This window comes from Centruroides vittatus, unplaced genomic scaffold (assembly GCF_030686945.1).
Source record: "Centruroides vittatus isolate TY-2023 unplaced genomic scaffold, ASM3068694v2 contig_10, whole genome shotgun sequence".
Classification (NCBI taxonomy): Eukaryota; Metazoa; Arthropoda; class Arachnida; order Scorpiones; family Buthidae; genus Centruroides; species Centruroides vittatus.
In genome coordinates this window covers 1182919-1198198 of record NW_027120658.1, presented here as the reverse complement: position 1 = coordinate 1198198, position 15280 = coordinate 1182919, and the positions used below count along the sequence as shown (strand labels likewise).

Sequence of the window (15280 nt, the reverse complement as noted above, 5' to 3'; positions counted from 1 at the left end):
ATTTGCTATTTGATTATGTCTATGTAATTAATCTAATACACCAAGAGCTTACAAACAAACAGAAATTATTAGACATCCACGAACCATAGTACAAATACATCCCACAGACAGTATTGGAAACAATATGCACAAAATGTACTATGACATAACCATAATCACAGATAAAACAATTTATCACACAGACTTGACATCACACTCATTGACATATCCATTCCAAACACACTCAATGTACAAAACACATACACTAAAAAATCAGCAAGTACACGGAACTCACCCAGGAAATAAGGCATCTATGGAGGATGGTTAAGATGCTTACTGTACGGTACCTGTCATTCTCTCCTCTACAGGTGTCATACCATACACACTACACAAAAGCCTGGGAACATTACAATTGAATAGAAACATATAAATCACACCTTGTTTAATTTTTGTCTTGTTTTGGTTGCTATGCCTTGACTCTGGTCTGGCATAGTGGTGTCAATGGTGTCAACTGAGTATAATTCACTAAACCTAAAATAATAATTATTATTATTACTTCTATGATAAAAAAAATCAATTCTTTGAAACAAACTATTATAATTCATCTTTGGAAATTTATAGTAATAAACTATGAATACATAAACTAAGTTATTACATAAATTCTGTGTTATTTTTGAATAAAATTAAAATCGATATTGATGTAATTTATTTAACTGGCAACATACTGGCCATTATTATGCATGACTTTTATCCATTTAATGGGCAGCTCGTTACTCTAGATATGAAAAGTTTTCATATATTTGTCAGAAGAATTCTGACAGTATATTATTCATGTCATAATTATTTTAAAATTTTTCTTTCAAAAAATAGGTAATACCGTGATGGCGCAACATTGCGGGAGTAAGATAGATGGTGAAAGACCTTTGTAACTCAGCTTGTTTAGTTATTGCTTGGTCTTGAGTATGATATATAGTAGGGCATTGTTGTGTTCAAAGACAATACTGTTTTGATTGGCTAAAACTAGTCATTTTCCTTGATTTTTGATGTTTTTGTGAATATTGGTCACAATTTACATCAGGAGGTGGAACTCACCAGATATCAATACAGAGCATTTTTTCTTTGGTGGATACTGGACCTGGAAACAGATGGGGGTCTTCCCCACCTGTTTTCAGGCCAATACTTTAAGATGAGCTGCATATCGACAGGCACTCAAGATTTTAGAGGACCTCGCACAAACATTGAGAAATGGTTCTGGTGGTTTTTGCTGAATATTTGATGTTTTGTAGTTCTGGTCTTGATCAAAAGTCTCCACAGGTACAAAATCAAAAAAGGGACAGTTTTTGAGTTAGTGTCTAAGATGCAAAAATATGATTTGCATATGTGTTTTGAAGACCTAAATCTTTCTGGTTCAAAATATAAATTGATATGTTTTCAAATGTTCAGCATGTTACCTAGATTTCTCTGGAGAAACTCATTATGCAATACACACAACTGTGATTCTTGTGCCATTTAGGTTTATACCATGCTAGTAGATATCACTCTACTGAAACTTGATGATAATGAAAAAGGAACTCTGTTTGGAGATATTTTTGAGTTGGAGTGCTTTGTAACACAAAAACTCAATCTTTTCAATTTGTGTTTACAGAGACTTTTGATTGGGAACAATAGAACTTAAAAATACCAAAGATTTAGCCAAATTCACTGGGACTCATTTTCTATAAGGTTTGCAGGGTCCTTTCCAGCTCAAAATTTGGAGAATATTTTTGAACCATCCTAATGTCTAGAATGTCCTCCTCTAATGCCTTTTGTAGCTGCAGTCACATTATTGCCCTTTTGAAACTCAGAACATGCAATGTCTTAGATAAACATTGAAGTTGATGGAGTTTAAGCGTTAAAAATTTGAAGTTTACATTTATTTATTTATTATTATTTTTTTTTTTTTGAAAAGGGCATGGTGTTATAAAGACACTTAGAGATAGTTTGTAACCAATATAACAGCACAGTTCAAAAACACATCAAAGATAAGTGCACAAAATAATGACAGAAATTACAATCATACTTTGAATTTTATTAGGTTGTTGCATAAAGTATCTCTGATAATTTCTCAAATTGATTGAAAGATGGAAAAATAATTTGACAAATTTTCAGTTAATAATAATAAGAATGAATTTATTTCAGGTTTCACATCATCCTCCCGTTTCAGCATTTTATGTGACTAATCGTCAAGATGGTTTCTGTATTTGCGGTAGTATACTTGCAAAATCAAAATTTTATGGTAAATACTTTTTATAAATATTTAAAAATTTCTTTACATTAAGTGGAGTCTACTGTGGGGTAGTCATTTGTAATTATGTTTATTGATACTTGTCTCTTTGTTATTTTGGGACAATCCAAGTTAATAATGTTTAAAATACACTTATTTTTGGCTAAATAGCATAGACATTTTTAAACTGCTTTTTATTAGCATTAACTAGTGCTTTAAATGTTAATAATTTTAATTATTATTTGCTGGAATTTCTTTTTTCAGTTTACATTAGCTGTTGCTAAAGACAGTAGCAGGCAAGCAATACTGAAAGTTCAATGATAGTTCCATTTCTATTAATTATAATTAATAGAAATGGAACTATGTATAGTTAAAAGAATTATTGTCATTTAAGGTTGACTACAATGACTGATTTATTTAATTATGTTTCCAGTGTAGACAAGTCCCAAAGTAATTTTACAATGAATGGATTCTACTGTATTAATAATATGCATTTGAGTAACTTTACTATTGATACAATAATTACATTAAAGATTTTGATGTAACAGATTAATATTTTAATACATTTTGCCTCAATTATGATGAGTTCAGTTATTGTGAGCACATCTGTTTGTTTCAGTTATGACTGGATGTATTTGTAAATAATCAAATGAGCTGACTCACCAATTGAAAAGATGTCCTGTCTTAGAGTTCTTAATGAGTGGGGAAACCAGTATCGCTTGAGTGAACCATCTATTGAGTTATCAAAGCTGTTTAAAAGGGTTCTATGACTTTAAAAGGGTTTTTTGATTTGTGAAAAAATTGAAATTATCTGAGAGTTAGAGCATGGATTAAAAAATGTGGTTGACAAAGGATTAATATAATTGTTTCAAGTTTAAAGAAGTACCAGATTTCCAATTGAGGAACCAATAGTACAAGCACAAGCAGAAGAGTTTGGACATCAAAATTTTGTTTGCAACAATTGCCAATATTGTACCAAAATGCAGATGCTGTTTTTTGTTTTTATTTAAAAAAAAGAAGGAATGACAATATTTTGAATGGCAGTAAACAAATTTCAAAGTTTATTGTATTTTTTGTTTAGTCAATACAAGTTATAGTCGTCAACTGTTAATGATACAATTATTTAAATCACTAAAAACAGACATAGAAAGCATGTAAAGTAAAACACATAAATAAGCATATGATGATGTTCTTGAAAAATTAGTTTAATTATATTTGTATTTTAAAACAATAATATGCAGGTATTTTGGGATATGTAAATTGGAATTGTTGATGTTTTGTGTCATTGGCATGCTGTAGTAAACTTTGTGCAGAGTAAAAGTAGACTTTTTTTACTTTATTTAGATTTTGTCGAATACGCTTACATTAATTTAACAACCAAACTTTCTAATTTTGTCTTTTGTTTATTTAAGCTAAATATTTTAATCTTTGCTTTTATTTATAATTAATTCAAAATTATACATTGCAAGGAGGTTTATTCATATTAATAACAAAATAGATTTTATTTTATGAATTTAGTATGGTTAAGTTAGATTTGGTTATTCTATGCTTAGTTTCCAAGATTCAAGAAAAAATACTAAAACTTAAATACTTCTATGACTCTGCTTATCCAGTCTAATTAAATTAACTTTTGAATGTGAACATACATTTAATATTTCTGTAGGTCATTAGATGTGTAATTAATTCTTTTTTTTTTATTAAAATATATTTTTCATACAAGGCTTAGTTGGAAAAGATTATAAAAGATTAATTTCAATACAATTTAAAAAATTTTTTTGGTATGCTAAATAAATACTGTAAGTTAAATATTTGTTGTTGTTTATAAAATCTCATCTAGGTTTTAATTAAATTTATTTAAGGAAATTCGTTATCGGCAATATTAGATGGAACAGCGAGGTTATCATTGTTAACTAGAGGTGAAGATTATACGCTCACGATGCCTTATGCTCACTGTAAAGGAATTCTCATGGGAACTTTAACAATGGAACTTGGAGGAAAAGTTAACATCTGTTGTGAGAAAACTGGGTATAGTACTGAACTTGAATTTAAATTAAGGGTAAGTGTTGTTATGTATTAAGATCATAATTAAAATTATATAAACTGATTTTAAAAATTGAAATCATTTTCTTCAATAGATAAATTGAGATTATTTTAGCCTTAAGAATTAGTTGTGAGGCTAAATTAAACTATAATTAAACTGAATTTTTATTAAAAATACAGTATGAGTGAAAACATCCTACTATGCATAACAAACTATATTAGGCTAATTACTCAGTAACTGAGAAAATTATGGAAGCTGTTACGTGAAAGAGAATATTATATGAAGAGTACTAAAGTAATTAAGTAGCATCCAGTGTAAAGGACTTGGACTATGGGGATGAAATTTCTAAGAGAAGTGCAATAGGCACAAGGAACAAAATTAGAAATGGAGAGATCTAAAGAAGAGAATGAGAAGGATGGAGGATACTATTAAAGAGAAAAAAGTCATTTGATTGTGTTCAAAGGATTAATAGAGAGAATCCTGCAAATAACTGTGGAGAGAGAAATGCAAAAACTGGAAGATCTCTATATTCTTTTCTGTATTCTTTCTCTTCAGATCTATTGGGAGAAACTTCATCCAGCCAACCTGGTAGAATAATGCTGGAAATTGTATTACTGTGCAATATTTGAAAATGTGTCTTAATGAATAGAAAATGTTTTCTGTAATCAGAGAGAATTGCATTTATTATGATCTACAATAATTTATAATTTTTATACTTAGCACAAAAAATGGATTCAAGAAAAATAATAGATATAAGGATTGGTGTGATTTCCTGAGCTATAATTTTACTATTGATATAATTTATATAATAATTTTTCAGCAGCCTTAATTCTATCATTAATTCAGTCAAAAAATATAATCAAACTTTTAAATTAAAATACATATACTAAACATATTGAAAACAATAATATACAGTAGACCCCCCTATAACACGGTTCATATAAGACAGATTCGTATAACACAGCAAAAAATTGCGATTGTGTTCATATAACATGCTAAAAGAGACTCGTATAACATGGTAAAATGTCATTGCCGACTTGTGTTGCGACAGGATTGGTCAAATCTGGACCAATAGCGGACATTGCACAAACCATTGAGTTTAAACAAGCAGCGGACCCACTAAAAACCATTTATTATTTAACGGCCATAAAAATTATATTTTTATTAATGACGTCTCCAAAGTTAAGTTATTTTTCTGCAAAAAATTTGCTGATCAGGAAACACGTGCCTGCCGTTCGATGAGCCGCTCTGTGACGAAAACAAGCTTAAACAATGGCGTCGTCGAACGGTGCACACTTGGTAAGTAATCTTACAATTTTTTGTTTATAGCATAGTTTATATGGATTATTCGCAAAAAATTATATGTGATTTGGAAATGTTGAGTCAAATTAGTCTAGAATCGATTAATTTTATGGAAGAAAACCTTTCAAACAGCCGTAGCCACTAAACTGCACACATACCAGGCTGTGATTGGCTCATGTATTTAAGTGACTCGTGTTATGGGGGGTCTACTGTACATTTAAAAAATAATTTTCTTATAAGCATGAAAATTACAGTAAAAATAAATATTGTTAAATTTTCCATTAGAATATATGAGTTGGACAACTTTGGTTTAAGAAATCATTTGTCTGTTTATATTTTCAAATACTGCAAAATTATTATAAGTATTTTAATGTATTATAAAATTTATTTAATGAAATAATACCGTATTTTACGGACTATAAGATGCACCTTAATTTTTAAGCAGTTTTAAAAAAAACAAATACCTATAAGACGCTACGGACTATAAGACGCACCTGAATTTTGGAGGCAATTTTTCGAAGAAAAAAATGCGTCTTATAGTCCGTAAAATACGGTATATCAAAGTTGTCATCTAATGATTATTAAATGGAATTTAGTCATTAAACAAAAACTTAAATGTTTCCCCACAAGAAAATGTCCTAAGTTTTAATTATAATTATTTAAAAATTTTTTTCATTTTTTAAATAATAGCCAATTTTTGGAGGTTCTGAACTCTGCAATTTGATCACGGGGAAGATAAAATTAGGAAAAGAGACTCTGGCAACTATCGAAGGTCATTGGGACAACGAAATCTATTTTCGTGATAAAAGGACAGGGGTTAGTATTTATATACCTTTCTTAATTTTAAAATTTTATCATCATCTAAGACATAACATTAATAACTGTTTACGTGTGTGCATTTTTTTATTTTTTGAAAAATAAGAACTTTCTACTACAGACCTCAGTTTTTATACTCTTATAATTTATACTTTCATTTCTTATAACAAATAGAATAACTGACGTTTAAAATAAAATAACAGCAGAAATATTAATAAAAGAAGCAAATTTCTAAATTTCAACAAAATTTGTCTATTAAGTTTTTCATATTTCTTTATTAGTAATAATAAAGTTTTTATAGTCTACAAGGTAATAAATAACTTTGTTCCCTTGTAGATCATAGAAAGATTACAGAGATAACATATAAGATATCAAGTTGCTGATTATTTTTTCAATAGATATTGAAGCATTTGGAAAAAAAGTTAATTAGAATTTAAGCATTTCCTTTTGCTGAGGATTCGTGTTATTTCATCATCTTTGGCAAAAGACATCTATTCATCTAATGATGGTAGGATGTAGCACTCTCAAGCATTTCTTCCTCGTGCAACTGGTATTTTAAAAAGCATATTGAGATCATTTATGGCAGTGTCGCAGGCCCACTGAAGATAGCAATAAAATGAAGCTATTGCTGCCATATTGACAGATGTCTTGTTACAGAATGCCAACAACAAAAATATCCATTAACTTATAAACATATTTAAAATATTTTATATTAGATTTACTCAATTTTTCATTATGTTAAGTATTCAGTTCTAAAGTAATACTGCTTATTTAGGAAGAAAGACTTTTTTGGAATCCAAATTCTGAAATAAGAGCTTCGAGATTAAAAAGATACACAGTGCCTGTTGTTTATCAAGAAGAATTTGAATCTGAAAGGTAATTATTTATTTTTAGAACATTTCTTAGGATTTTAGTGTTATTCTACATTAAATATAGACTATTTATAATTTTATCAGAATTGTTCCAATGCTATATAAACATTACACAATCAATTTTTTGCTTTGTTTTTTGATTTATTTGGACTTTAGAAGTTTTATCTCCTTCAAAGTTGACCACCATGAGAAATAATCAAAGTTTTCAGAAATTAAGTGTAATATAAATGACACAAGGCTTTTTGTACACTTCATTGTGAGAAATAATGAAATAAGAAAATTGACAGTGTTTTATGTAAAGATTATTATTAAATTAAATAATAAAATTTTAACAAATAAAAACTAGCAACTCTCAGAATCATTATTTACATAATTCTGCAATATTAAGCTAATCTAGAAATAAAATATTTTATTTAGATTATGGCAGCACGTATCTGCAGCTATTTTACGTGGCGATCAAATAGCAGCTACGGAAGAAAAAACAATTTTGGAAGAAGCACAGAGGAAAGCTGCCAAAGAAAGGCAAATAAAATTAGAAAAATGGACACCTAAATTATTCCTTTTAGATTTACTTATTGGTGGTTGGATATATAAACATGCTGAGTAAGTTGATTTTTCTTAATATACATCTGTATCTTAGAATTGGTCTGTAGAATAGTATCTTTGAATATTGGTCTGAAATTATAACTTTATTGGAACATTTTCTCCAAAAAATGTGTTGCTTTCTTACTTTTACATTTCATCTTCCCCTGTCTTCAGTTATGTATAATGTGTTATTAGTAATAATAGAAAAAGCACAGGTTTTAAAAGTTATAGATAAATGGTCTTTATTGTCAGTTTTTCAATTAATCAACATATTTGATATCAGTTGATGTATTTCTACATCACATGCAACCTTCACACTACACAATTAGCAGTAAGCATTCTATACATTGAATTTAGAATATTGTAATGAATATACAGGGTGGACCAAAAAGAATATACGTATTTCAAACTGATATATTTAATAAACTGTAAGACATACAACTATGGAACTTGGGACACAATTTATGAAACTCTCTAGTTTAGATTACAGGTGTTCAATATGTCCTCCACCAGCGACACGAACAATATCACACCGATACTCAAATTCCTGCCATACTCGACTAAGCATGTCCGGTGTCACTGATGTAATGGCAGTACGGATCCGGTTCTTCAACTCATCGAGGTTCTGTGGTAGTGGAGGAACATAGACGGTGTCCTTGATGAAACCCCACAGGAAGAAATCACACGGCGTCAAATCCAGTGACCGTGGAGGCCAGCTGAAAAGTGCTAAATCGTCAGCTCCTTGACGTCCAATCCAACGGTTCGGAAGAGTTTCATTCAGAAACTGACGAACTTGACGATTCCAGTGAGGGGGTGCCCCGTCTTGTTGAAAAATGAGGTTGTCCTTGTTCAGCCTCGGAAACAACCAGTTTTGCAACATATGAAGATACTGCGGACCGTTAACCGTGTTTCCATCAAAGAAAAAAGGGCCGTAAACAGATGAGCAGGATATAGCACAAAACACATTCACTTTAGGTGAATCTCGACAATGTTCGATTGGCGCATGTGGGTTCTGTAGGCCCCAAATTCTAACATTCTGTTTGTTCACCTTCCCACTAAGGTGAAAACATGCTTCATCACTGAACACGATCCGTTCTGAGAAATTGTTATCGTTGTCAATAACATCCTGAATCTGGCCAGTAAATTCCACACGTTTATGTTTGTCATCATTATTCAGAGCCTGTAACAGCTGTAACTTGTACGGCTTCATAACTAACCTGCGTCTCAAAACACGCCAAACTGTTGTTTTAGGCAGCTGCAATTCCCGACTGGCACGACGTGTTGATTTTGAAGGGCTACGTTGGTAAGCAGCTTGAATCCGTGCGACATTTTCTTCAGATACACGAGGGCGGCCAGGACTCTTTCCTTTACATACACAACCTGTGTCAACAAACTGACGGTACCATCTGCGAATGTTGGATCAATTTGGTACCTCAACCGGAAACGTCTTTGCACTGTAATCACGGAATTACACTTCGCAAGCTCAAGAATACAAAAGCTTTTGTGCTGTGGCGTAGCCATTTTACAACAACTGTAAATACGTCATTGTAACCAAGCACAACTGACATCTGGTGGACATGGACACAAACTAGACAATGCACTCGTTCCTCCAATACCCGCAGCACACCGCTACTATCGATAGTTTATACATATTTCAAACTGATATATTTAGTATTCTTTTTGGTCCACCCTGTATATCACTCCTTTAATGGTGTTGGTGGAGTGAATCCTATTTGGCTTGTATACCAGTGTTTTCCCTGATGATTTTTCTGGCTACCTGGCTGGCAAACTTCACGAATGAGAAGTATGAACAAAAGATGTGCCTTTTTTTGTGTTCTTGGAGTGTATGTTTACCAGAATACATTCAAAATTTAAACAAATAGATGTTCTTTCCAACAGATCAATTAACACCTGTATGTGAATATATCTAAATTATTTATTTACTGTAGACAAGTGAAAATATGCAAAATCCCGATATGATGGATACTTTTTTTTAGAATGCAACTTTGAAATACATTCTTTAAACTTGATATAAAAAAATATTTCTAGGCGTTCACATGGACAAGAAAAAATTTTCATAAATATTTATTAATTTTTGATAATTCCAAAACAACAGGGCTTTCTTTTATCACAATTAAGCCACTGACAATTTCAAACTGGGACTTCAAAGCTGTTGTCAATAACGTTGCTCAAGTTAGAATAAGGTTATTTATATGAGAGAAGTCTACCTGGCATCTTTATTGACCACTTAGCAAAAAATAATTCTGGGGAGAATACTGTGTACCAAAGTCAAAGTATAACTATAGAACAACTTATTATTTTGCTTATGTGACATGTGTTTAGTATGGGCAGCCTATTGTATTGTGATGTATGATGCTCTTGTGAAGCCTTTGTTTCCTACTTTCGTACAGTGTATATGGTATAATGTCTATGCAAAAAAGGTACTTATTATGCTAGTAGTCCTTATCCATTCTCCACAAATGGTTTACTTTGGGTTCAGTTCTGAATATTGCTGATTTTATCAGTGTATGGGTGTCTATAATGTATGTGGTGTCTGATTTGTTGCAATACAATTTTTTTCCCCGACTTTTTGATTTATTAAAAATTATGGAGTCAATAATTTTACCTCACTTTCAGTTTGAGGAAATCACTTTTCTTCTCTATCCCAGTTTAAATGCTTTTTGGGATGTCTTCATCTCATCTTCAGAGGAAACCATTCCAGTATTTGATTTGAGTTAAATATGGAATGTTTTTAAAAATCTGTGTAAAACATGGATGACATGTTCTCCTATTGCCATAACAAATTTGAACATTTAAAGTTTTTGAAACCATTTCATGTCTAAAATCAAATACTGGAATGGTTTCAACCAATTGAAGATGAGATGAAGACATCTCAAAGTGTTTAACCAGGATAGAAAATAAAAGTGATTTCTTCAAACTCATAGCAAAGTAAAATTTTGACTTATATATTGCTATCTTAAAGTATGGTTTGATTCATAGTATATTTTGTGTATGTTGTTTTCTACAACTGTCTGAGGTATGTGACACCAACAAAAGCTTTAAATCAGCAAATATATTTTAATATAAATTTTATGTGCTATGACAAGCACTTTTGATCCTAATTGGGATCTGTTTCAGGTCAAAACATTTGATAAAAAATTAGAATGCTGCTGGAACAATTAAATATTCAAACAAGTATAAAAAAAATCACATCTATTTGTTAATTTTTATTTTTAAGTGATAACATTAACAACATAAAAATTTTGGGGAATATCTTTGTTAGAAATCTTAATAATAAATAAAAATCAAATATTTCTGTTAATGTTGTTGGGATTATCAAAAAAAGGACTTCCAATCATGTGAGATGTTTGTCTCCTCCTTAAAGTTGATACATTCCTCCTTTAGCTTGGCTTCACAAATTTCAAGAGCTTCCAAAATTTTGATCTGATCAGAATGAAAGGTGCATTTCTGAAACTGGCATGGGAGCTAAACTACAGAAGGCCAGTCTCATTAGATGCACCTTTTGCACCAATCAGATCCATCCTGACAACATTAATAAGAAATAAAAATCAAATATTTCTGTTAAGAAATTTTGGCAAACATCTTTGTTACAAATCTTATGTTAATAATGTTGTTATTAATTTTAATTTTCAGTGTTAATGTTAACACACAGACATGATTTTTATATTTATTTGAATATATTTAATCCTTCCAGCAATTTTAAAATTGTTCTAGTAGTATTCTAATTTTTTATTGAATGTTTTGACCTGAAGCTGATCCCACTTAGGATCAAAAGCACTTGTCATAGCACATTTATATTAAAATATATTTGCTGGTTTAATTTAAGGTTTCATTGGTGTCATTTACTGATATTAAATCTTCCCACAGCTGGTTGTATGTCTGAGATATGTATTTATAGTGTGGTTTGTGTGCAAACTGCCAATGTATCTATACCATAGTTTTTATACTAACTATTGGTTATTACTGATATTTATATCAGACCAAATCTAACTTATGTTAATATGTATTAATAGTGGGTTTGTGTGCAAACTGCCAATGTATCTATACCATAGTTTTTATACTAACTATTGAAGATTATTACTGATTATTTATATAGACCAAATTCTAACTTATGTAAAATATTCACAAACTTTAAATAAATATATATACAGGATACAATCAAAAAGTTCTCAGACTATGCACTTTAATTTTTTTTTATTAATACGGTTAAGTTGACAGTTTAGGAAATAGGATTTTCCTATATCAAAATTTTTTTCCCCAATTCTGAAAACTTGCAGAAAGATTCTCTTGCAGGCTTCTTAAAACTTTCAGAAATTTTTGTTTGAGCATCTTCATATTAAAGATGATGCTAAAAGATAAAGGAAGTACTCATTTGAGGATAAATCTGGAGAATTAAGTGGCTGAAGAAGAACAGGATTTTTATTTGTGGCTAAGAAAGAAAGAAAGAACCAAATGGGTTGTAAGTTTGTCAGTATTGGAATAAAGCAGTGCAAAACATGGACAATCCTTTTGGAGGAATTAATGGGAAATTAGCCCTACTTAGGTGAAGGAAACTTGAAAAACTCCATGTTGCCCACACCTTGGTTGTGGGTTCATTCCCACAATCAACTTCTGGTGTTGATTAATGTTATATTTCTGGATAAACCTGCAGACCAGGGTTTCATTGCCAGTTATCACTGTGTCCACATCTTATTGTTTTCAGCAGATTTGATGTTCATGGGTCAATAGCCAAGAATAAACTTGTTTACATATCAAGATTTTTTAAAAAAGAGCAATCAGTCAAACACCATTATTTTCTAGGAATTATCACATTCACAGACTCCAAAAATACAAGCCAATCAAAACTTTATTTCACCCAGATGCATTTTGGAAATTACTATGTTTTCCTCAATGGGTTCTCTTTCATACAAGCTAAACAAGGCATAAACACTTTTTCTATTTTAGAAAACATAATTTGTGGTTTTTTTTAATTAAACTTGCTTTATTATCCACAGTCCTTAGTGAATGAGGATGGAAAACAACAAATAATGGTAATGACTAACACTATTGTTTGCTCTTCTTTTTCTTAGCCAAAATCATCATGGATGATTGAATGTTGCATTGATTTCTTCAGCAACTGATGGTTATCCTTTGATTTTCAGATATCAAATTTTTTACAGTTTTGGTTTGTATCAATGTTTTTAGGCATCCAAGTCTTGGTCATCCACAGCTTAGTTGTGCCTCTTTAAATCTTTTATATCAATCAAATGTTGCCATTCTTTTTATTGAAACTTCTCCAAAAGCTTTCAATGGGATATTTCCAACATATGCATTGTTTGTGTAAATCTTTTTATTGAAAATCATGGAAATTGATGTTGCACATGCTTCAAATCTAATTTTCTAGAAATATAGATGCTACATATATGATTATTGTTGCATCCATAGTAAAGTAAGTTGTTCTTTTTAAAACGAGTTTTATTTATATATATATATATATACACACATAAAGCCAGTTTAGGAACTTTTTGATCATATTGTAGAATCCATTATATTTAAATATTTTGTTTTAAATTAGTTATTAGAGTTGTATTTTTTATCTATTAAAATAATATATAATTTCTTTATAGTACTCGACCTTGGGATCCAAGGAACGATGTGCTACAGTATGAATATAATTATATTATACAAACAAAAACACGTCACAGAACGCCAGTAGTCCGAACTAGTAGTATAGTTAGTGGCGGAGAAGAATTATCATCAAAGAAAGATCTTTTGCACATGTCGGTCGAACACGTTATTACTTCCAGACCGTCAAAGTGTTTTCTACAGGAAAACAGTGTTATTCATCATAGGCCTAGTGTTTTATCTCATGGTAGTGAAAGTTCTTCACCAGATGTTGAAGTTATTCAGAATAGCGATTCTACAGAAAGTAATGGTAAGCATAATAAATTGAGTATTTTAATATTAAAAATATGTTGTCATTACTAAAAATTGGCTTCTCTAAACTTTGATTAAATTCTTTTTTACAATGACAATGAAATTAATAGCTTAATACAAGCTTTTCCTGCTTTACATCTATTTCTGGAAAATGTTGAGATTTTTTCTCTCTTATTTTAAACAAGAAAAATTATAATGCATTAGAATACCTTATATATAATGTACTTCAAAAAGATTTGATACTTTTTAAAAAGTTATTTCTGGACAACTACACGTTTGCAACATGAAAGAAAAAGTCTCAGTTCTTTCCAAACATGCACCAACATCCCTTTTGATAGTAGCCAATCCTTCACTTATTTGATTCTTTAGTTCAATCAAATCACGTAGTAGTGGTGGTACAAACATGAGGCTTTTTGCTTAGCTCAGAAGGATCCAAATCGTGAGGCATAAGGCTCGGAGTGTGGTTGATGTTTGCGGCATGGCCAATTTGTCTTTCTGGTAGAATATCGTTCAAATAAACATTTTATAAACAGAGTATTCAAAGAAAGTTAATAAGTGTTTGGTGATCAGAAAGAAAGTAGTTACTGTATGCAGTAATATATACAGGCCTCACAAAGTATCATTTCTCCCTCTGAAAAAATGAGAAAAGTGAATGCAATAATGACAAAATAATCAGAATCTTTAGTCCATGTCATATATAGCTTTAAAACAAAAAGGATGTAAATAAGTAAATACAATAAATTCAAACTCTGAGTTTTTGGCTTCTGGAAATATGAAAGTTGGTGATCTTTTATTGTCTCTAAGATTTTTCTGAATGTTTTTTGCTTCCTCTTACTTCTAAACACTTTTGACACATGCACTTAGTCATTTTCTTGCTATAAATAGCTACCTCCTGTTTTTAATAAAATTTGGCCTGTCTCACATATTAACTCTGCTGCAGTGCTGTAATCTTTTCCTTGCCATAATTGGCTTTCTTTTGTTGTTCTTCAAAATCTTTCTATGCTGCTTTATTTTTCCTATTTTTCATAACTTTTAACTTCTTATCAAGAACAATTGGAAAGTGAAAATTTCTGTGCTGAGGCAACTAATTTAAATAGGTACTAATTTTTTCTCTCATATGTTGAGTCTGCTTCATCACTCAATTTTCTCAAGTTGAAGTAGCTGCCACTTGTCCTGCAAAATATCTTCAGTAGTGTTGTAAAGTAGTTAATTTTAGTATCTTAGGAAACCGACTATAATTACGGTCGGTGAAACTTCCGTTAACCTAACGGGTACTTTACGCGGATTCGAGATTAGTTTGCCAGGCCTGGGCTTTTAAGCGTGCACCGAAAGATTAGTAATAATAACGATAAATATCAAGTCAGATCAAAAGTTCAAATATATTTAATTAGCAACTAGAACGTACTACGTACAAATATCAATAATTCCAAACAAAACTTATTAACGAAAATCAACATTTTATCAAGTATTTCTCTACTAGTGATT

The 15280-nt window shown here is 30.7% G+C and overlaps 1 protein-coding gene across 6 annotated transcripts in view; it reads left to right on the top strand.

Moving 5' to 3' along the window:
• The window catches only part of Orp8 (Oxysterol-binding protein-related protein 8), a 113584-nt gene that overhangs the window by 83247 nt on the left and 15057 nt on the right, over positions 1 to 15280 (top strand). For all 6 annotated transcript variants that reach the window (XM_067265718.1, XM_067265669.1, XM_067265959.1 and 3 more), the window contains 6 exons: positions 2158 to 2254; positions 4102 to 4298; positions 6276 to 6401; positions 7177 to 7277; positions 7691 to 7876; positions 13486 to 13793. In XM_067265718.1, coding sequence (XP_067121819.1) covers positions 2158 to 2254; positions 4102 to 4298; positions 6276 to 6401; positions 7177 to 7277; positions 7691 to 7876; positions 13486 to 13793 — 1015 coding nt within the window. The remainder of the gene's footprint in view (positions 1 to 2157; positions 2255 to 4101; positions 4299 to 6275; positions 6402 to 7176; positions 7278 to 7690; positions 7877 to 13485; positions 13794 to 15280) is intronic.